This window comes from Ammodytes marinus, assembly GCF_949987685.1.
Source record: "Ammodytes marinus genome assembly, chromosome: 4".
Lineage (NCBI taxonomy): Eukaryota > Metazoa > Chordata > Actinopteri > Uranoscopiformes > Ammodytidae > Ammodytes > Ammodytes marinus.
In genome coordinates this window covers 8,885,811-8,902,933 of record NC_137233.1, presented here as the reverse complement: position 1 = coordinate 8,902,933, position 17,123 = coordinate 8,885,811, and the positions used below count along the sequence as shown (strand labels likewise).

At 41.2% G+C, this 17,123-nt stretch overlaps 1 protein-coding gene across 1 annotated transcript; it reads right to left on the bottom strand.

Moving 5' to 3' along the window:
* Positions 1–6,007: 6,007 nt before the first annotated feature.
* LOC307249270 (protein Wnt-2b-A-like) lies at positions 6,008–12,785 on the bottom strand (the record flags this gene model as incomplete). The annotated part of the gene is made up of 5 exons (XM_080025914.1): positions 6,008–6,246; positions 8,026–8,302; positions 8,835–9,112; positions 10,267–10,487; positions 12,670–12,785. The coding sequence occupies 5 exons, from the start codon at positions 12,783–12,785 to the stop codon at positions 6,008–6,010; spliced, it is 1,131 nt and encodes a 376-aa protein (XP_079882040.1).
* Positions 12,786–17,123: the final 4,338 nt, after the last annotated feature.

Here is a 17,123-nt window from a genome sequence, read left to right as displayed (position 1 = left end):
TGAACGACTGTAATTACAATTTGATGAGTTTTTAAAAGGAAAACTCACAATAAATTGCTCTTTCATTGTGCAATTTCCTTATGTGACGCTTGTTTTTCTTCTTAAAAATGCTGCTGAGTATGGTTTCTAAGTTAATGTGTAGATACTGAATAAGAAACACACGACCAAGAAAAAAAAAAGGCTAAAAAGTATTTTTTTTGTCTGATCAAAAACTCCACGGCAATTTATGAAGGCATGGGTAGATATGTAATCTCCAAAGCAAACTATTTTGAACATAAAGTGGTAGAAGAAAGCCAAGAAAGCCCTCATGGTAATATTTGTGATTGCACCACTCCACCACCATCAGCAGATGCTTATATGTGGCATGTTCCCAGTGAACTACTGGTGCCATAATCATACTCTATACACTCACGCTCAAGTGGCGAACATCAGTAATGAAAATCCCTGTGGAGGACTGTTGACGGGTGCTCAAGTGTTTGCTCTCAGTACCAGAGTGCGGTTCCGTGCTGCATGTTCAAACATGAATTGCTCATTGACCTACGTGGTTGAGTGCATCAAAGTCATGGTAACTGCAAAATCGGAAGAATACAGTAGGCCTAGAGTATATACTGTAGGAGTTTATTTTTAACTCATGCCCCTTGTTATAAGATAAGAGACGTTATAGTCTACTTTTTTCAAACATTCAGCCATTAGGGTTAATTAAAATAAATAAAATACAGAAGTTATTATTTGGGGCTAGGAAAACTTGTTCCACACTAACACCTAACATAGATACACTTGATAGATATCCTACAGTCCCACTAAATAAGAGTCTCTATGTTCTTACATCTTGCTGCCAGCCCAGTTAGCAGCACGCCTGCTCAATGAATAAATGAATCATCGTGGCCTTGGATCTTTGTGTGTCCATGAAGGTCTCATTCAGTATGAAATGACCCAAATCTGCTTCTGGTATTTAAAAAGAACAGACTGTACCCATAGGTTTGTTATGTCGGCCCATGGGTCTGTTTCACCGTGCTTATTGAATTTTCCAAGAATGTGGTGTGTGAAATATGCATGTGTAGTCTATCGATGACTATGAGCTATTTCCCATAGTTGCGACATTCAACATTAATACTGCTGCCATCTCAAAACTCAGGGGAAAAAAGCTCATAGGCCTACTTGGGCATTCAGCGGTGTCTGTCTGTCCAAGAAAATAATTCAAAGTGTCTCGGGGGAAACACATCATCAAAAAGGCAGATTGAAATGATAGAGTGAAGTTGGGCTACTTCATTTTTATTTTATTTTTCAATTGAGCTCAGCTAGCTTAGGTAAACTCCTGTTGCACAGGTACACTTTCATGTGACACATCCCAGTGACTAGAACACAAATCCAACGCACCTTCTCTGATAAGGCTGGCTATTTAAACAGTGCCCAACCTGCTGTTTAGCACTACTAGCATGTTGCTACACTGCTAGATTGCTAGCAACACTTTGCTACCAAGGTCTTCAGCTTTACCTGCTGAAAACGCAGTATTTCAAGAAGGCTAATCTGCTTTCAAATCCTGTTCGAACAGAATAGTGTGCTAAAGTAGCAACATTATCCCATCATTTCTAATGCACCTGCTGAAATTCAGCAAATCCAATTAGGGCCTATCAGTTATTCATCAGCCCTTGGGGCCTCAGACGCCATCTCAAGTTGTTTGTGTGTCTGCTTTGGATCAAATTCAACTCTTCCCAAAGAGTTTGTAGGCTACTGCTGTGTTGAGAATGCTTCACTTCACCAAGGTAGGTGTGCTTGCTAATATGCTTATGTTTAGAGACGACTTTGCTCTGTTTTACTGTTTCTGTGCTTGCTGCATGGCTTGGTTGCTGTTTCGGCGCAGTCCATTATGATGCTTTTATTCAGTGTTGGTGAAACATGAATATATTGTGCTTGAGAAGTTCAATTTATATGGGCTGTGTTTTTTTCTCCCATGACATCTGTTGTTTTGGCCTAGTCTTTCTACTGTCTCCTTATAAGGGCTAGTGGAGCATACTATTGTGTAATATTGGCTTTAGGATGGCAAAAATAACTGTTTTGATGCACACAGCCATTCACATTGATTCTTTGTAATATTTATGGTAAATTCAACGTGGTCACAGAAACATTTTCAGCACACACTTGAAACGCTGCCAAGTACTCAACTATTTCAAGTCAATGCAACATGTACTGTGCTGTGGTCCCACTACACAGAAACCAACGCTAACAGCTTATCCTTTTTATTCACTTTCTTTTGTGGTTTGTGGAGCCCAGCGGGATAGTACCGGTAGTAACATGGCAGCTACTTATTGTTGACTGTATTAAATAGATTCCGCTTCATTTCTGCTGTCAGGCTATGTATCTGATGTGGCTTTTAGGAGAAGCTTTTATCATTACTCCTCATTTCTTTCTGCACTGCTGTTCATAGCTATGGGATTTGAAGTGGCGCTTCAAAGAAAAATAGGCCTATCAGTTCTGTGCTTGGAATACAAATCCACTGCATTTGAGTTGGCTGAATGAATTGAAGGATTCATTGAAGGAACATTTTATCATTTGACACCCAATTTGCTTTAATAGCTGTGGGGGACCTTCTCAACTATCATTAAGAAAGACTCAACTGCAATATTTTCATTCACTGTATTACAATGTAATCTTGTGGGAACCTTTTTTGTTGTCAGTGCTATAGAAACATTCTGTATGTGAGATTTATAGCAGGGTTTTACTCTCTCTCTCCCAGTGACAAATGGGTATGACGTCACTTGGCAAGGACAGTGCACTACTATAGTCAAGTCCAATTTCATTTCCACATAAAGCTCTTAATTACAGCTGATGGGGCCATAGGGGCCATCTTCTTTTCCAAGAAACACAGTGAAACTACTGGAACACTTTGCCAAACAATGTCAACAGTTATTCTAAATAGTGCAGAGAGTGCAACAATTTCACAATGTATATACATATCAACATATTGCTGTACATCACAGATATAAATCATGTAATCAGGCGCAATACAGTGTTTTGGACTGGAGGGCTATAGTCGGACAAGTTCAGGGAGAATAATAAACATGTTCAGTATGAAAGTGACACAAGACTAAATTGTTTTTGACTCAGTACAATTTGTAAGCACGGATTACAACATTTCTCCCGTCTGGTTACCCTGAATGTGAAACATCTAGTGTGGACCACACTGTAAGTCTCTCCCCCCTGGGACACTTTTAGCTCTGAAATGTTGTTAAATTGAGATGCCCCTTTGATATCATTGTGATGGCAGGGAATGTCTGCGATGCCGCTCCTGTTATTTTTACAGAGTTCAACTGGATCACACATCGCGGGCGGACAAGGCGGCACGGATACAATGACACGTTTAAAGATCAGCAAAGTATTATTAGTGTACTCTATGGCTTTGCTAAATGTGCCACAAAAATGTGTTTTTGTAAAGAAAATCCACAGATTTTAAGATTCCTTGAATATAATGTTATGTTTAAACTTAAGAGATATTTAAAGGAGCCCACCATCTGCCACTCATAATATCTTTGACTAATTCTAAAAAAAAAAAAAAAAAAAACATTTAAAAAAGAATTGATGATGGCATGTATCTTTATCCTTTCCTGACCACATCTGAATCAGGGGCCTAAACACAGGAGACCATATCAGCTTGAAGAGAACGGAAGACCTCTAATATGAGTGACAGAGGGTGGATCAACAAGGTTTAATATAGCGCCAGTAAGGTATTTTAGGACTTGCATTTCAAAGGTGAAAATATCTCCCCAGACAGTAATACAAACAAGGACACTGTTACATCAAGGAAAAATGTTAACTTAGGCATAGAAATGTAGCATCAGCCTTAATTGAACAATCAAAACTTCATGGTATCAGCAGGATTTTATTTCCTTTTTTTATGGCTGAAAAGTAGCTAATGTTCACCTAGAAAGTTCAAAATCTATAGTACACATCAGTACAACCCATTGGTTTCCAATGTGGATTTGGGCATACAATTATACATTAACAGACTCCATTTGTAAGTGTTGGGCCAAGTCAGGCCCCCCTCCGTGTGTGTGAACAGCTCTCACCTTTTCTAATCTTTAAGAAAAACACAGCCAGCATACTCCTCATTTACATTCAAAACAGGCTCGTTTGTGCGCAATTAACTTTTGACTTGTGAACGTTTGACACGGTGTGTCATTTGGCCTTGTTCAAAGCACTTTACTTTGGCTCTCCCCTACTCAGTGACGTGGACTTGAAAAAATCTGTTGACTCTCAGCATCCACAGCTTGTTGTCAGATTCATTTAGATGTATAAACCCCTCCTGAGGGTTGTGTCTCCACTAGCCTAACATGATGTCTGGCTGCATTACCAGATGTTGAACAGTCAGATTCAGGGTCCGTTGCTACCTCACTACTGCAACGTCTTGGCCCAGTTTCATGGAATACTTCACTTCTCACAACGCAGTCGGAGCTAGTGAACATGTACACAATGGACTGAAGGCACAGTTACTTGCATTGCATTGCAAAAGTTTTTCTGTCTGTCACAGTAAAATTACCAAAGAAACATGCTCTGTGGGCCTTTGCAATGAAGACCAAGTGATGACAAAATCTGCCATTACAATCTTGAGATACAACCCACTGCTGATTATAAGCATTTACCGGAGAAAGAATGTGTAGTAATGACCTGTCAAAGACTGGACCTCACACAGATTTCAGCTCTAAAAAACAGAAACTTTGTGTTTAATATCTTCATGGATAATAAGGATCTTCAACTTACACTGCATATCGCACTGTTCAGTTTTGGTTAAGATCTGTGAAATCATAGCAGCATATAAATGTTGTGACACTTTTATTAATATGTACATTCTAAGACCTTCTGCTTTGAAGGTATTCGTGTTATGTAAGCCAAAGCGTAAACTGTTGGTGAATCTCATCTGTGGTATGTCTTAAAGGTACCTCCTGGACAGTTATCCAAGGGGAAAAGACGGTACCATCTTAAATGTGAATGTGTCATGTGTCTCACCAGCATGTATTTGATTGGCCTTCGCTGTGCCTTGCTCAAAAAAACTGCTTTGTATTGCAGCAGAAGTTGAGTCAGGTTCAACGTTTTTACCGGAAAGCGCTCACTTTAGGCAGTAATCTAATTGAAATGAATGAGGGGGCTGTGTTTTATTACCCAGTGCTGTTGTCTGTCTGAACACGGCCCGAGAATTATCACTTGAAACTGTCAGAGAAGCACTGAAACATTAGAATGAAAATGATACGGTTTAAAGCAACAAAGCTAGAATGTGTTAGACCAATTACAGATTGTCAAAAAATGAAGGATACCGTATGAAAAATGTAAGTGTCCAAAGTCCATATAAAGCTTAATTTTCCTGTCAGTGTGTCCTATTCTCCCAAGAACCTGCCATAATTCAACTCTGCAGCCAGTACTCATACGCTTTAATAGACCTTTCTCTGCTTGTTCTCCAACAGTGATTGTCCGCCTTATTCAAGGTTTTTTAAGCTCCCCTTTGACTTCTTGTTAGTTTCGTTAGAGTTTTTTTTAAAGAATTTGTAGCTGTACCTTTTACAATGACTTTATCATTTTAATTAATACATTGTCAGTGTGTTTTACAATATATATCAGAAGATCTGTCCATCCTCCTTTCTCTCTTCAGGCTAGTTATTACTATTATTATGATGAGCTATGTCATCTGCTCACAGTTTTACATAGTGTAAAACAAGACATTACTTAATTTCTCTGCTTCAACCGAGGGTGCCTTTTTAAAGCAGAATAATATAATCAGTCATTTCGTATCAAAGATTTCAACGTTTGTCTCAAAAAGAGCTCAACAAACTGTTCTTAGAAATGCGTAATAAAGCAGCACACCATCAGCAACTGGGCATATTTCTTTCCAGTTCGGCATCAAGGTCTGTGAAGTCTCTGCTCCGAGAATCGTCAAAAATGTCCAATGTCGGAGGTATTACATTTAAGATTATCCAAATGATATATCCCATGATGCAATGCAGTCATTAGCACGCAGGTGTTAATGAGTCGGTGGCCACTGCGATTGCTCAGGTCGCTTGTGGGGCTTGCAGGTGTGAACGTCCACCATGTCCTCGCAGTCCTGGCACTCCACGGCGCAGCACCACTTGAACTTGCACTCGCATTTGGAGACCCGTTTGACACGCATGGTGTCATAGCCCCGCCCACAGCACATGACCTCACAGCCGTCGGTTCCCCTCGACGACTTGTTGCACACTCTGCCTTCGGTGCCCAAGGAGCCTGTAAAGTAACGTTTGTATTTGTGTTACAGGCGGATTTTTTTTTTCTTATTTGAGATACATTTCAAAGTTAGGTGTAGAGACAATTCGTTAAATGTTGTTGTGTATCCATTTTACCAGAACACTATTAATGATGAAACACTTTTGAATATGAAAAAGCTTCATTCTACATCTGAGGAAATATGACAGACAGTGTCACCATCTATCATAAGTGATAGGTAGGAAGCGGAGATTGTCCACACACTCCTATAATCTAGGCACAGGCCTCGTCGATTGCCTTATTGGGCTCCTTTGCTATGTTATAGGCAGAGTTGAACTTGATTACCATTTTGTTCTCCTCCCTTGAGCAATCCTTTAATCTAACCACTTAAAAAAGGAATTACAACCCCTAGTTCTAAAGTGGGATCTATGTACATTTGCTATTGCACACACACAGAAACTCTATAGTTGCCCTTTGTTCTTCAGTGGTCTGTTACTACTTGTCCCACTCACATTCCTGCTCAACAATTCCATTTTGGAGAAACCTCCAGTGTTGACATAATGTAGATGTCCAGAACCGCTAATATTGGCAGTTGACTACTTCTGAACCAATGGATATATTGATGCTATAAAAACTGGAACTATTTTTTCCAAAGCTAAATAACACTGTTCCCACAGTATTAAGGCTGGGTATTGGCTTTCCAACCAGCTGACAGAAAAAGTCTCGGATCCAAACACAAAGGTGTCCATGTACTCAGGTGTACAAATCTAGGCCTAAGATCGGATGCCACGTCTAATAACAGAGCATCTCCAAAGTAAAGAGAAAAGATAAGGGGAAATATTCCCCTCAGGCTTTAGGGAGTGGAGCTTAATACTGACCAAAGGAAGGATTTGAAAAATAAGCCTGTATATATCCTTAGGCCGTGAATTCCTATACAATGGAGATTAGTGGCGAGGAGGGTCATAATCTTATTTTAAGATCACCTTTTTAACAAGGGGAAGACAGCCTTCCCTCTGAGTGAACACACCTTTTATTAGCCCACAGTTGTCAAGCGGCAAACAAGCTAACAGGATTGGGCGAATCTGATAAGTTAGTACCATCATATGTGCACTGTGCTATCTTACCTAACCTAACAACCATGAGTTAACTCCTTCACGCTCTATTGAAGGGGCTGGATTGGATGAGAGAGACAGAGCTTTAACATGGCAAAAGCAAACACTAGGAATTAAAGGAGATGTTAAAGGTCAAATCACTGAACTTTAAGCTGTAAAGGAATGTGATTCTCTGATTCTCATTGATTTTGTGAAGCTGACATAGGATCAACCACCTGTTTGCTGGTTTCATAACAATCTACTATTGATAAAAATGTGTATATTGGCGTTTATATAAAAAAAAATATTTTAAATAATTTAAATGCAAGCTCAAACATGCCGAATAAGCAATATCAGAATGTAGATTGATGATGATTTTCTGATTTATAAAAGCTGAATGAAATATGAGGTATGAAATATTCCACATGCCAGGGATGTCCCAATCAGGCTTTTTGGCCCCAAACAGTCGATAATTAGTCCAATCCGAGTATCAGTAGTACATAAAGAGTGGATCAGATTTTCTTCGGCTTTATTTATGTGAAACTCTATCCATTCAAATATGGCCCCAGATACCATTTTTGGCTTTCCTCTGGCAATCTCTACCATATACAATACAAATGTCTTTTTTTTTTCTTTTTTTTTATTAGAAGATATTGATTAGATTTTTTCAAGCTCACCAATATCTAAAATTCTAAATTCCTTGGCTTACCTGCTGAGCGGTCCCTTAGACAGTAGTCTGGGGAGTTCTCCACGTACACTAACTCGTTCTTGGTGCTTCCCTTGAAGTCCTTGCCGGCCACCATGTCGGCCACCACAAAGCCCGTCCCGTCCTGGTTCATGGTCACCTCGATGGCTGTGTTGTACTTCTTGCGAAGGAAGTCTCCCGTTCTTCTGAAGTCAGACATGGCCAGCCAGCAGGTTCTCAGAGAACAGGAGCCACTGACCCCGTGACACTTGCACTCCAGCTTCATAAAGCGCTTCACTGCCTAGAGCACAAGTCAAAGGTGACAAGGTGTTAAGCCCGTGCTGTTGCCTATGGCATGATGTAGGTGCGATCCACCCTACTAGCACCAGTTGTTGGCAAAATAGTATGCACTCTGGGGACTTTTTGAATCAACTTGGATACATGCATATCATTCTTTTGTAATTTTTTTTAAACTATAGAACTTTGGACTGTTAGTCAGACAAAGCAAGACATTTTGACAATTTGTAATGTATTTTCCATTGTTTTGATTTTCACTATATAATTAAACAATTTATTGAGAAAATAAACATTGGATTATTAAAATGTTGGGAATATGTATTTTTGTCTTATCCGATAAAACCTGACAAATGTACAGGAGTTCATTACATTAATGCAAAACGTAAGGAAAATTAATTATTATTTCAAACCTCTCCATTTTCACAATTAGTTGTACCTTTCTGAAAAAAGCTAGCAAAATACAGAGCCATTTCGTATTCAAGTTGCTATCGAGGTGGATTTGCAAGATTACTGTACAATGATCAAACGCTGCTCACCATCCGGCCAACCCGGTTGTTGTGCTGGTTGGTCAGGGCGCGAGCATCTTTCATCATCTTCTCTCGGGCGTCTACGAAAGCCTTGGCGAATTTGATGCCGTAGTTTATGTTGTCGCTGCATCCGCCCCAGTCAAAGGTGCCCCTGTCGTCGCTGGCTCGCCCTCTCTTGTGGCCGTCACAGTTGCAGATCTTCAGCTCGCCCTCACTGCAGGCCGTGGTGATGGCGTAGACCACTCCCGCTGAAGAGATGGCATACACAAACGCTGCCTCTCGACTGCCTGGGGACACAGGGAAGAGAGGTGTTAAAAGTTGTGGGATGGCCTAGAGGAAAAGTGTAGGCAGACGGGTAACCATGAGGTCGCTGGTTTGATCGCCCGCACCAGACAGGAGGGTGTTATTTGTCACAGTACACTGGTGGTGTATGGTACAATATGTATGGTGCCCACCAACTCTACCATTGTGTCCTTTAGCAAGACCCTTAACTACTCCAGGGGTGATGTACTTTTGCTGACCCTACACGAAGACCCCCTCTGGAGTGTGCAGTCTTGAGAGGAGATATGCAAAAAGACACATTTTAATGTAGCCTTGTGTTAATTGACAAATAGAGTTAACAATGGATATCCTTCAGAATATAATGTATTATCGTCAAAAGAGAATTGTTCATTTATAGGGCTACTTTTATGTAATGAATGTCAGAAACTGTCTATGTTGCTTTCTTTGGTAAGCTTCAAGGTGTTCTTCAGTGCTCAACCAAGCAGCCTTTCTCCTGTATATTCCAGACGGTAGGAGCTCAGAAATCAGTCCATTTATGGTGGATGATCCAAACGGAGGTAGCAGCAGCAAGTCAGCTATAAGATCATAGTCTAGCCGACTCTTCTTTCACCTTTTTTTTTAATTTGCACAGATGGCAGCTTTCTCCGTCACTGGGCTGTGTTTTCATTTTCAGACAAGTGGAGATTTTCTTTTCGGGGGTTATTTGGTCTGGCTTTCTCTCTGCAACCCACCACCCTCCCGTCCTCATTTCTGCTCACGCAATGTAGCAGAACACAGGCGATATGTCAAGCAGTAACGCTTTGTCAGGCTGCCAGAGACATCCACCCAAATATTTACATCTCCTATTACTGTTTATACATTGCCAGTGTGGTGATCTGCTACTTGTTTTTTTTCGGAGAACATCCACTTTCCCCAATCGTCCCTCATTCCGGAGAAGGCTAAAAAAAAAACACCACTACACTCTCTCTTTCTGTTTGTATTCTAGGGCAAAGTTGATTCAATGAGACACCTATTAATTCTGTGCTTATCTGGTAACGGCGAAGACATTTTACGAGGATGATTAACTCGAGGGTCACTGACATAAACAAGCACTGTCACGCAAGCAAGGAGAACCACACACGGATAGAAATCCCCCAGTCAGACAATGCTGCAGACTCACTTCTTAGCATCACCCTGCCAAACACAGTGTGGTCGCGGTCCAGCGTGCTGCAGTTCCATCGGTGGTGTCTGAACTGGTGCTGGCACTCTCTGATCCACTCTTTGGCCCCCTCCCCTATGGACTGCATCAGGTCCGGGTGACGCTGGCAAAGCTGCCTCTGCTTGTTCACCAGACCGGGTATGTTGTCGCAGATCACCCGAGCACCCAGCGCTCCGATGTACCTGCAGTCACACATAAAACACATTTTGATAACAATTTTAAGCTGGAGCACACCAGTCTTCATTGTAGCATTTACTCGTCATGAGGGGACTACTGCAGGGCCTGGGTTGCAGAGCAATTGCCACTGGTTTGTTGAATTAGGTTTGTCCACCAATTGGGAGACATTTTACCTTGTCAGAAAATCCCAATATCTCCATCTTTCTCTGCTCTGTTGCACGTAATAACGGTCAGAACAATCTGACATGAACGCAGCGGTAGAGACTACAAATTTATAACAAAGTCTATGTTATAAACTAAAAGAACTAAAAGTTTGAAAGTTGTGTGTTTCTAAAGCAAAACACTATAGAGTTGCATTATATGTAATGTAGGGCAAGTTAGGCTAAGTTACTGTTTGGATTCCGACTAGCGTGCGTATTGTTTTGCTCATCCATATCCCTTGTCTACTTGAGACTCGGGATATTCAGGATGTAGAAGAGATTATTAAATTCCTCTCGTTCAGTGAAAAGCAACACTTTCCCTGTGACAGGCCTTTGCCTCCTGCTCTATTCAGAAAATAATCCCTTACTTTGGAGCTATACTCTAAATGGGCGGATCACATGCTGGTGGCATTGTAACACTGGGGGGGGGGGGGGGGTCTTATCAACAGGACATGAGGAGGACAGTCATCGACAGTGCAAGTGACCAGGCCTTTCCCCTACCAGCCTCACAGATCAACTGTATGCATCACCCCCTCCTCACCCCTCTCTTTAAGCCTGCACGCTCCACTCTCCATCCGGATATCATTATAGTCCTTAATCGCAGCCACATTTGTGTCGCCTGGCCACCGACACAGAAACGGACGTAGCAGAGGCAGTTTCCACTCCCGTTATGGCTGTCCCAGGCCCGTTCATACTGCCGACTATCTGCCTGAGCAGTAAAGCAGAGCAGAAGCACTACTTGTGTTTATTGTGTGTTACCGACTGTGCCAAAAGATCCCTGACTGTCTCCAAGAGGACACACACATAGAAAGAGAGTGTGAAGGCGGCCCTGTGCACTGTGTGCAGCAAGACACATGGTGCTCATATAAATTATCTCTGTGGTTTTTAAAAATAGGCCCCAGCAATACAAAGTGGGTTTAAATAAGCGTTAATCATCTGGACACAAAGCTTCCAAACCTTTTCCTGCTCTGTCTCTCGTTCTTTTTCTCTGGAATTTCTCAGTGATTTTAATATATTTTTTTTATATTGTATTTGCATAAGACAGCAAGGGGATTACAAAAATGGCAAATGGGATAACATGCTTTTGGCTCTCTTGGGAAATTACCATTTATAAATGTATTTACATTTTTAATCTAAATCCATCAATAAAAAGTGGTGCAGGGCAATAATGCAAAGAACTGCTTCACTGCAGTTAATTAAATATAAATGCATCAAATACAATCTCTGTAAGGGTGACTGACATGACAGAAGAAAACAACTATTTCAGGTGGGTGGGATTGGGGGGGTAGGGAGATTGAGGTGCGTGTGTGTGTGGGGGGGGGGGGGGGGGGTGCTTACTCTCCTGTTTGATTCCCCCCCCCCACCCCCCTCCTCGGAGCATTTAAAACCTCAAGAGAAATCATCAAGGGGCATTTATTCATGCACCAGCGCCTGCACCTGCCACTTCTCTGGGCAAGATGGATGGATAGGGGAGATTCCCACCGACACCATTAATCATCATAAGCACACGACACGCACTGAAGTGCTAAACATCTCACTTTGCATTGATATTTTTACACACACAAAAAAAATTCCCATGGAGAGATGAACTCAGGTGAAAGTTTTCCATTTTCACCCTTCATTTGACTGGGCATTTTATGTTACATTTTCTTAAGTATTGATATAATAACTTAGTTGAATCCTGGGGGTTTCTTCATCAACTGAATATTAGAGTGTAAAACCATTTGAGATCAAAACATTTTTTTTTTTGGCTTTTTCACAATATATTTTTTAATTATCTTTATCCGACAGAGGGAAACATTAAAAGCAAATGAATAAAATGCAGTGGGTTAAGTTTGCATCTGAATTTTTCTACACTTGCATCCATAACTTCATTTAAACTATGAGTTGCTAACATGTATTACAGTTCAACTAAATAACTAATACATCATGATTTTGATTGAAAAGTATGCACACATAGCTAATACACTTCAGAGATCTCACTCACCACCACGATGAATCCACTCTCGGTGTGAAAATGAGCAGGAGCAAAATAAGAATGAAGTAAACTCTAGGGATGGGTTTGGAGTGATGTTTGACTTTTGTCCCATTCCTCATCCCCATAGTCCTCCTGCCGCCGCTGTCTGATGACGAGCTCCGACCAGGTTTCTCCAGACAAAACATGGTTCTTCCTTTTTCATGTGTTGGAAAACACTGCACAATCAGGTGTGAAGGTCCTTGCGGAGTGCCAGCCGTCCATCATTGAGGGAACTTAAAATAACTTCAAAGGGATCAAACGTGATTTTAAGATCCCATAAATGCACTGCTGCTAGATTAACAATGCCACAGTTTTCTTTGTCAGTATATCCATAATATCCATTGATCGCGGAGATAGCAATTAAAACGAGTGATCAGAGTTAGCCTGCCGTTTCAAATGTGTCTAATACATTTTCTCCTCAGCTGGTGCGAAACGAATTAAATGTCACCTCAGCTGCAAGAAGTTTTTAGGTACAAAATCCGATGAGCAAACACAGTACGACAGTGGCAAAACGCCGCATGAATCGGGCAAGAATCGAGAACTATTTCCGAGGATGAGACGATCAACGTGCGCACCTTTCCTCCTGTAGCCGGGAATGAAGATGCGCACCCGAAACACAGCTCTCTGCTGCGGTGCGTCAGCTGTCTGTGACCCCCTCCCCCCCCCCCCCTCTCTCTCTCCACCCCCACCCGCTTTGTCAGAAAATTGTATGTAGACCAACAGACAGCAGGAGAGGAGATGGATATATTTTGTTTGATAGAAAAACAATCCCAGTCAAGTTGAAAGTCAACGCATGCAACTTTTTGAAACTATTCGGAATACAGACAATGATATTATTGTCATAGTAAAGATTAAGTATTTTATGCAGTTAACAGTTTATCAGACCAGGTAGTTCTCTAAAAGTAAAAAAAAAATGTAACAGAAATGTGTCTAAACTTGAAATATGTTTGGTTCATTTTTAACTGCACCAAAATCTTTCTTTCATAACAGAAGATTAAAAACCTTGGACTTCAAAACCATGAAGGACTGTTTAATAAAACTTTTGATGTTTGGAAGTTATGCCACTGAATCAAAAAAACTTCTGTGCCAAACACCTTACATAAATATTCAAAAAGTCTATTGATATTACATTTTTTGTTTTTAATTGTGCGTTGTTACCCAAATGAATTTGATCAAACATTTGTGTAGGCAGGTACCGATCATTCGGTGTGGGCAAAGTTTTGCTTGGGAACCTCCAGCTATGAGGGGTCAAGCTTTCATGCTCTGACACATCATTAAACATGGAACTTGGCGTCTCCATAGAGATGGGTAATCCTTCCCAGGGGGCATTTTAGACATTGTTTTCATATGCCTGCCGGTCCAGGGTGATTGGTCTGCTGTTGTAGAATCAAACGGATTGAAACATCTAGGCTGTTGCATGTGATGTGAGTTTCAGCACACTGTAAAATATGTTTCAGTCCAAAATAGAAACCTTTCCTAGAGCTGCCCAAAGGTTTGATCAGGTACTGTAGTTGCAACATAGGTCAGTTTCAATTTATTTTTTTCATCGCGTGAAAGCAGAGACTTGCCTTGAAGGGCTGTACAATCAGCTCAAATACAACACCACCCCATAGATCAGTAGGTCAACAGACTTGAAAAATATGTATCTAGGAAGGACTTGAACCACTTGACATCCTCTATATGACGCAGACCTGCAAAGACGACTATACGTACTGTCCACACATGGGACAAAACTGGCAGATACCTTTCACATAGAGGTAGAAAGAGACGAGCGGTGAGGCAGTGTCCTGGAGAATGACCCAAGAATCACATTGGAGTAACGGAAGATACTGGACACAAGATATATACTATATGTCTTGTAATTCATCTCTGTCCCAAACCAGACCTCAGTCATTCATTACTGGTTTGAAGGGACAACTTCCATTTACAGTACACTAGAATTAGCCTATCACATCTCCATATTGGTTGACTTTTGACATGTCTTTTAAAGGTGGAGTCAGCCATTCTGGAGATTTAATAGTGACTATATCTTCTCATGATCACCTATCTGTTTGTACTGTGTGCACTGAAAAAAAAATGCAGTGTTCATACACAGTTGTGGTTCTGTAAACCGGAATGAAAACAAAGGGTATCTAAATAAAGTAGGCCACCGTAGCAAGCAACAAGCCTGTTTACAGAGCCTAGGCTGTGTATTAACACTTCTTTTTTGCACAAACACAGTACAAATTGAGATATTCACTGATATTAAAGTGGTTTTAACAACGAGCGCTCTCCAGTATCGCTGACTCCACCTGTAATATCTGGTTTTTCCAAGTTTGGTATGAGGCCCAATATAGTAGTTTTTCAGTTGGAGAATGATATGTTATCTCCAAGACGTTGCCTTCATGAGAATGGGAGTTAGTATCTTATTGCCAGCACCGAGCACTTGAACCTGCATGTTTGTAGTTCAGCTCATATCAACAGTCCTGATCCAGAAACGGGTTTGTCTCCTCCAGCCAATGTGGAAACATGTGACCCACCTCAAGGACATTCCTAGCTTGTATCGCTGCGACTTCAGTGAGCCACTTGGTGTGTGTGTGTGTGTGTGTGTGTGTGTGTGTGTGTGTGTGTGTGTGTGTGTGTGTGTGTGTGTGTGTGTGTGTGTGTGTGTGTGTGTGTGTGTGTGTCTTGAGCAGGTAGGGAGAGACACAGACGAGACGCTATGTGCATGTGGTTAAGAGAGTATGAGGTCATTTTAATCAGTGCAAATCCAGTGGTGTTAGTTAAGAGACCCACATAAAGGTCAGCAACAATGCAGTTCCCTAAAAATACCACAGCACAGACGACCAATGTAATGGTGCATTTGCGTCTGCAAACTGGATCTTCTTTGGGGATTTTTCCGAGTTACACAACAACAAAACATTTGTGCAGAGTAGCATTATGAAATTTACAATATAAATGAAATGTGTGTAAGGCTTCCAGCCTGTCACTGTATATTCCACCCTCTCATGCTGTACTGTATATCACACACACACAGACAGAAGCACACACATAGATAGCCCAGCTGTTTGTCCTTTTAGGTGTGTCATATCTGGATTTGGAGCGGCACTGGGATCCTCGTCACATGTGACACTGTCTTTCTTTACCCCAGGAACGAGCCATGTATTTTACAGCGACAACTCTATAACAAATTGCTTTACAAGGGAGCAGGTGATGGTGGCGATAACGCTCGTCATCCGGCCCTCCCTCTCTCTCTCTCTCTCTCTCTCTCTCTCTCTCTCTCTCTCTCTCTCTCTCTCTCTCTCTCTCTCTCTCTCTCTCTCTCTCTCTCTCTCTCTCTCTCTCTCTCTCTCTCTCTCGCTTTAAGGCCAGCTCCAGCTGTGGTCTTTTGAGAGGCTCAGTGTGGGGGCCCATGCTCCTATTCTAGGCCCATCTCATGGCCTGAGCTAATTTTGGAAAGAGAAGAAGGGAACAGGAGGGAGGAAAGAAAGACAAAAGGGAGTTTAGACTACTTAAAGCGAGAGTATACAGATAGTCGGATGATAGTGATTATGACATTGATGTGAGACTATTGAGTGACAGCAGTCATGAAAGACACAGACAAGAAAATGGATGGTGAGACACACTGCATTTTGCTTTAGGTGCAACGGGTCTGAAATGAGAAGCTCGTAAATTTCGGGTTTATCTCATGACAGGTTGCGCGCTCCCTCCGCGACCTCACTTTTTGTCGTCTCATTCACACAACATGACACTGCAGCCATGAGACCATGTGTTCTTATTGTATGTCTGCCGTTGGTCATAAAGTACAGCACTTACCAGGTCTGCCCAGGAGGGACATGTGGCCTAACGCAATCCTTTTCAAGATCAAGTTCAAGTTCATTTATTTATACGTGTAGTGCTTTACTACAAGAGCGTCTCAAACGACCTCACAGAAACAGATTTACAGTCAGACAAATTTGCAAATGTAGGCTACGTCCTAAAATGTTCTCATCTACTCCAGGAAGAAAAAAAAAGTTTTGCCAACTTTCTGAGGTCGGGCACTTAAGAAGAAATGTAATCTACTGTGTGGAGATTTATTCTGATGCAAAGAAGTTCATTTGTAATCCTCTTCCTGTCATGTGGAATCTTAACAGAAGGAGAGCCAAGATCCATGTTGAGGTCAAGACCCATAGCTTGAATAAAACTTTTTTTTCTTTTTTTTTTAATCCAAGTCATGCAGCTCAAAGCCTAAAGTCAAAGTTGTCACATTAAGTCACTGTTTGAATATTAATGCATGGAGAAATGTTTCAGATCAATGCAGATTTGTAAGACTTCCAAGTTTTGTAAGTGAAGTACAGGTACAATTCAAAGAGACCCAAAAAAGAAAAGAAAAGAAAAAAAGTCTCTGTTCTGCAGAGGCTAAAATGAACATTTATCTTACTAAACTCCACATGTTTTATACAATT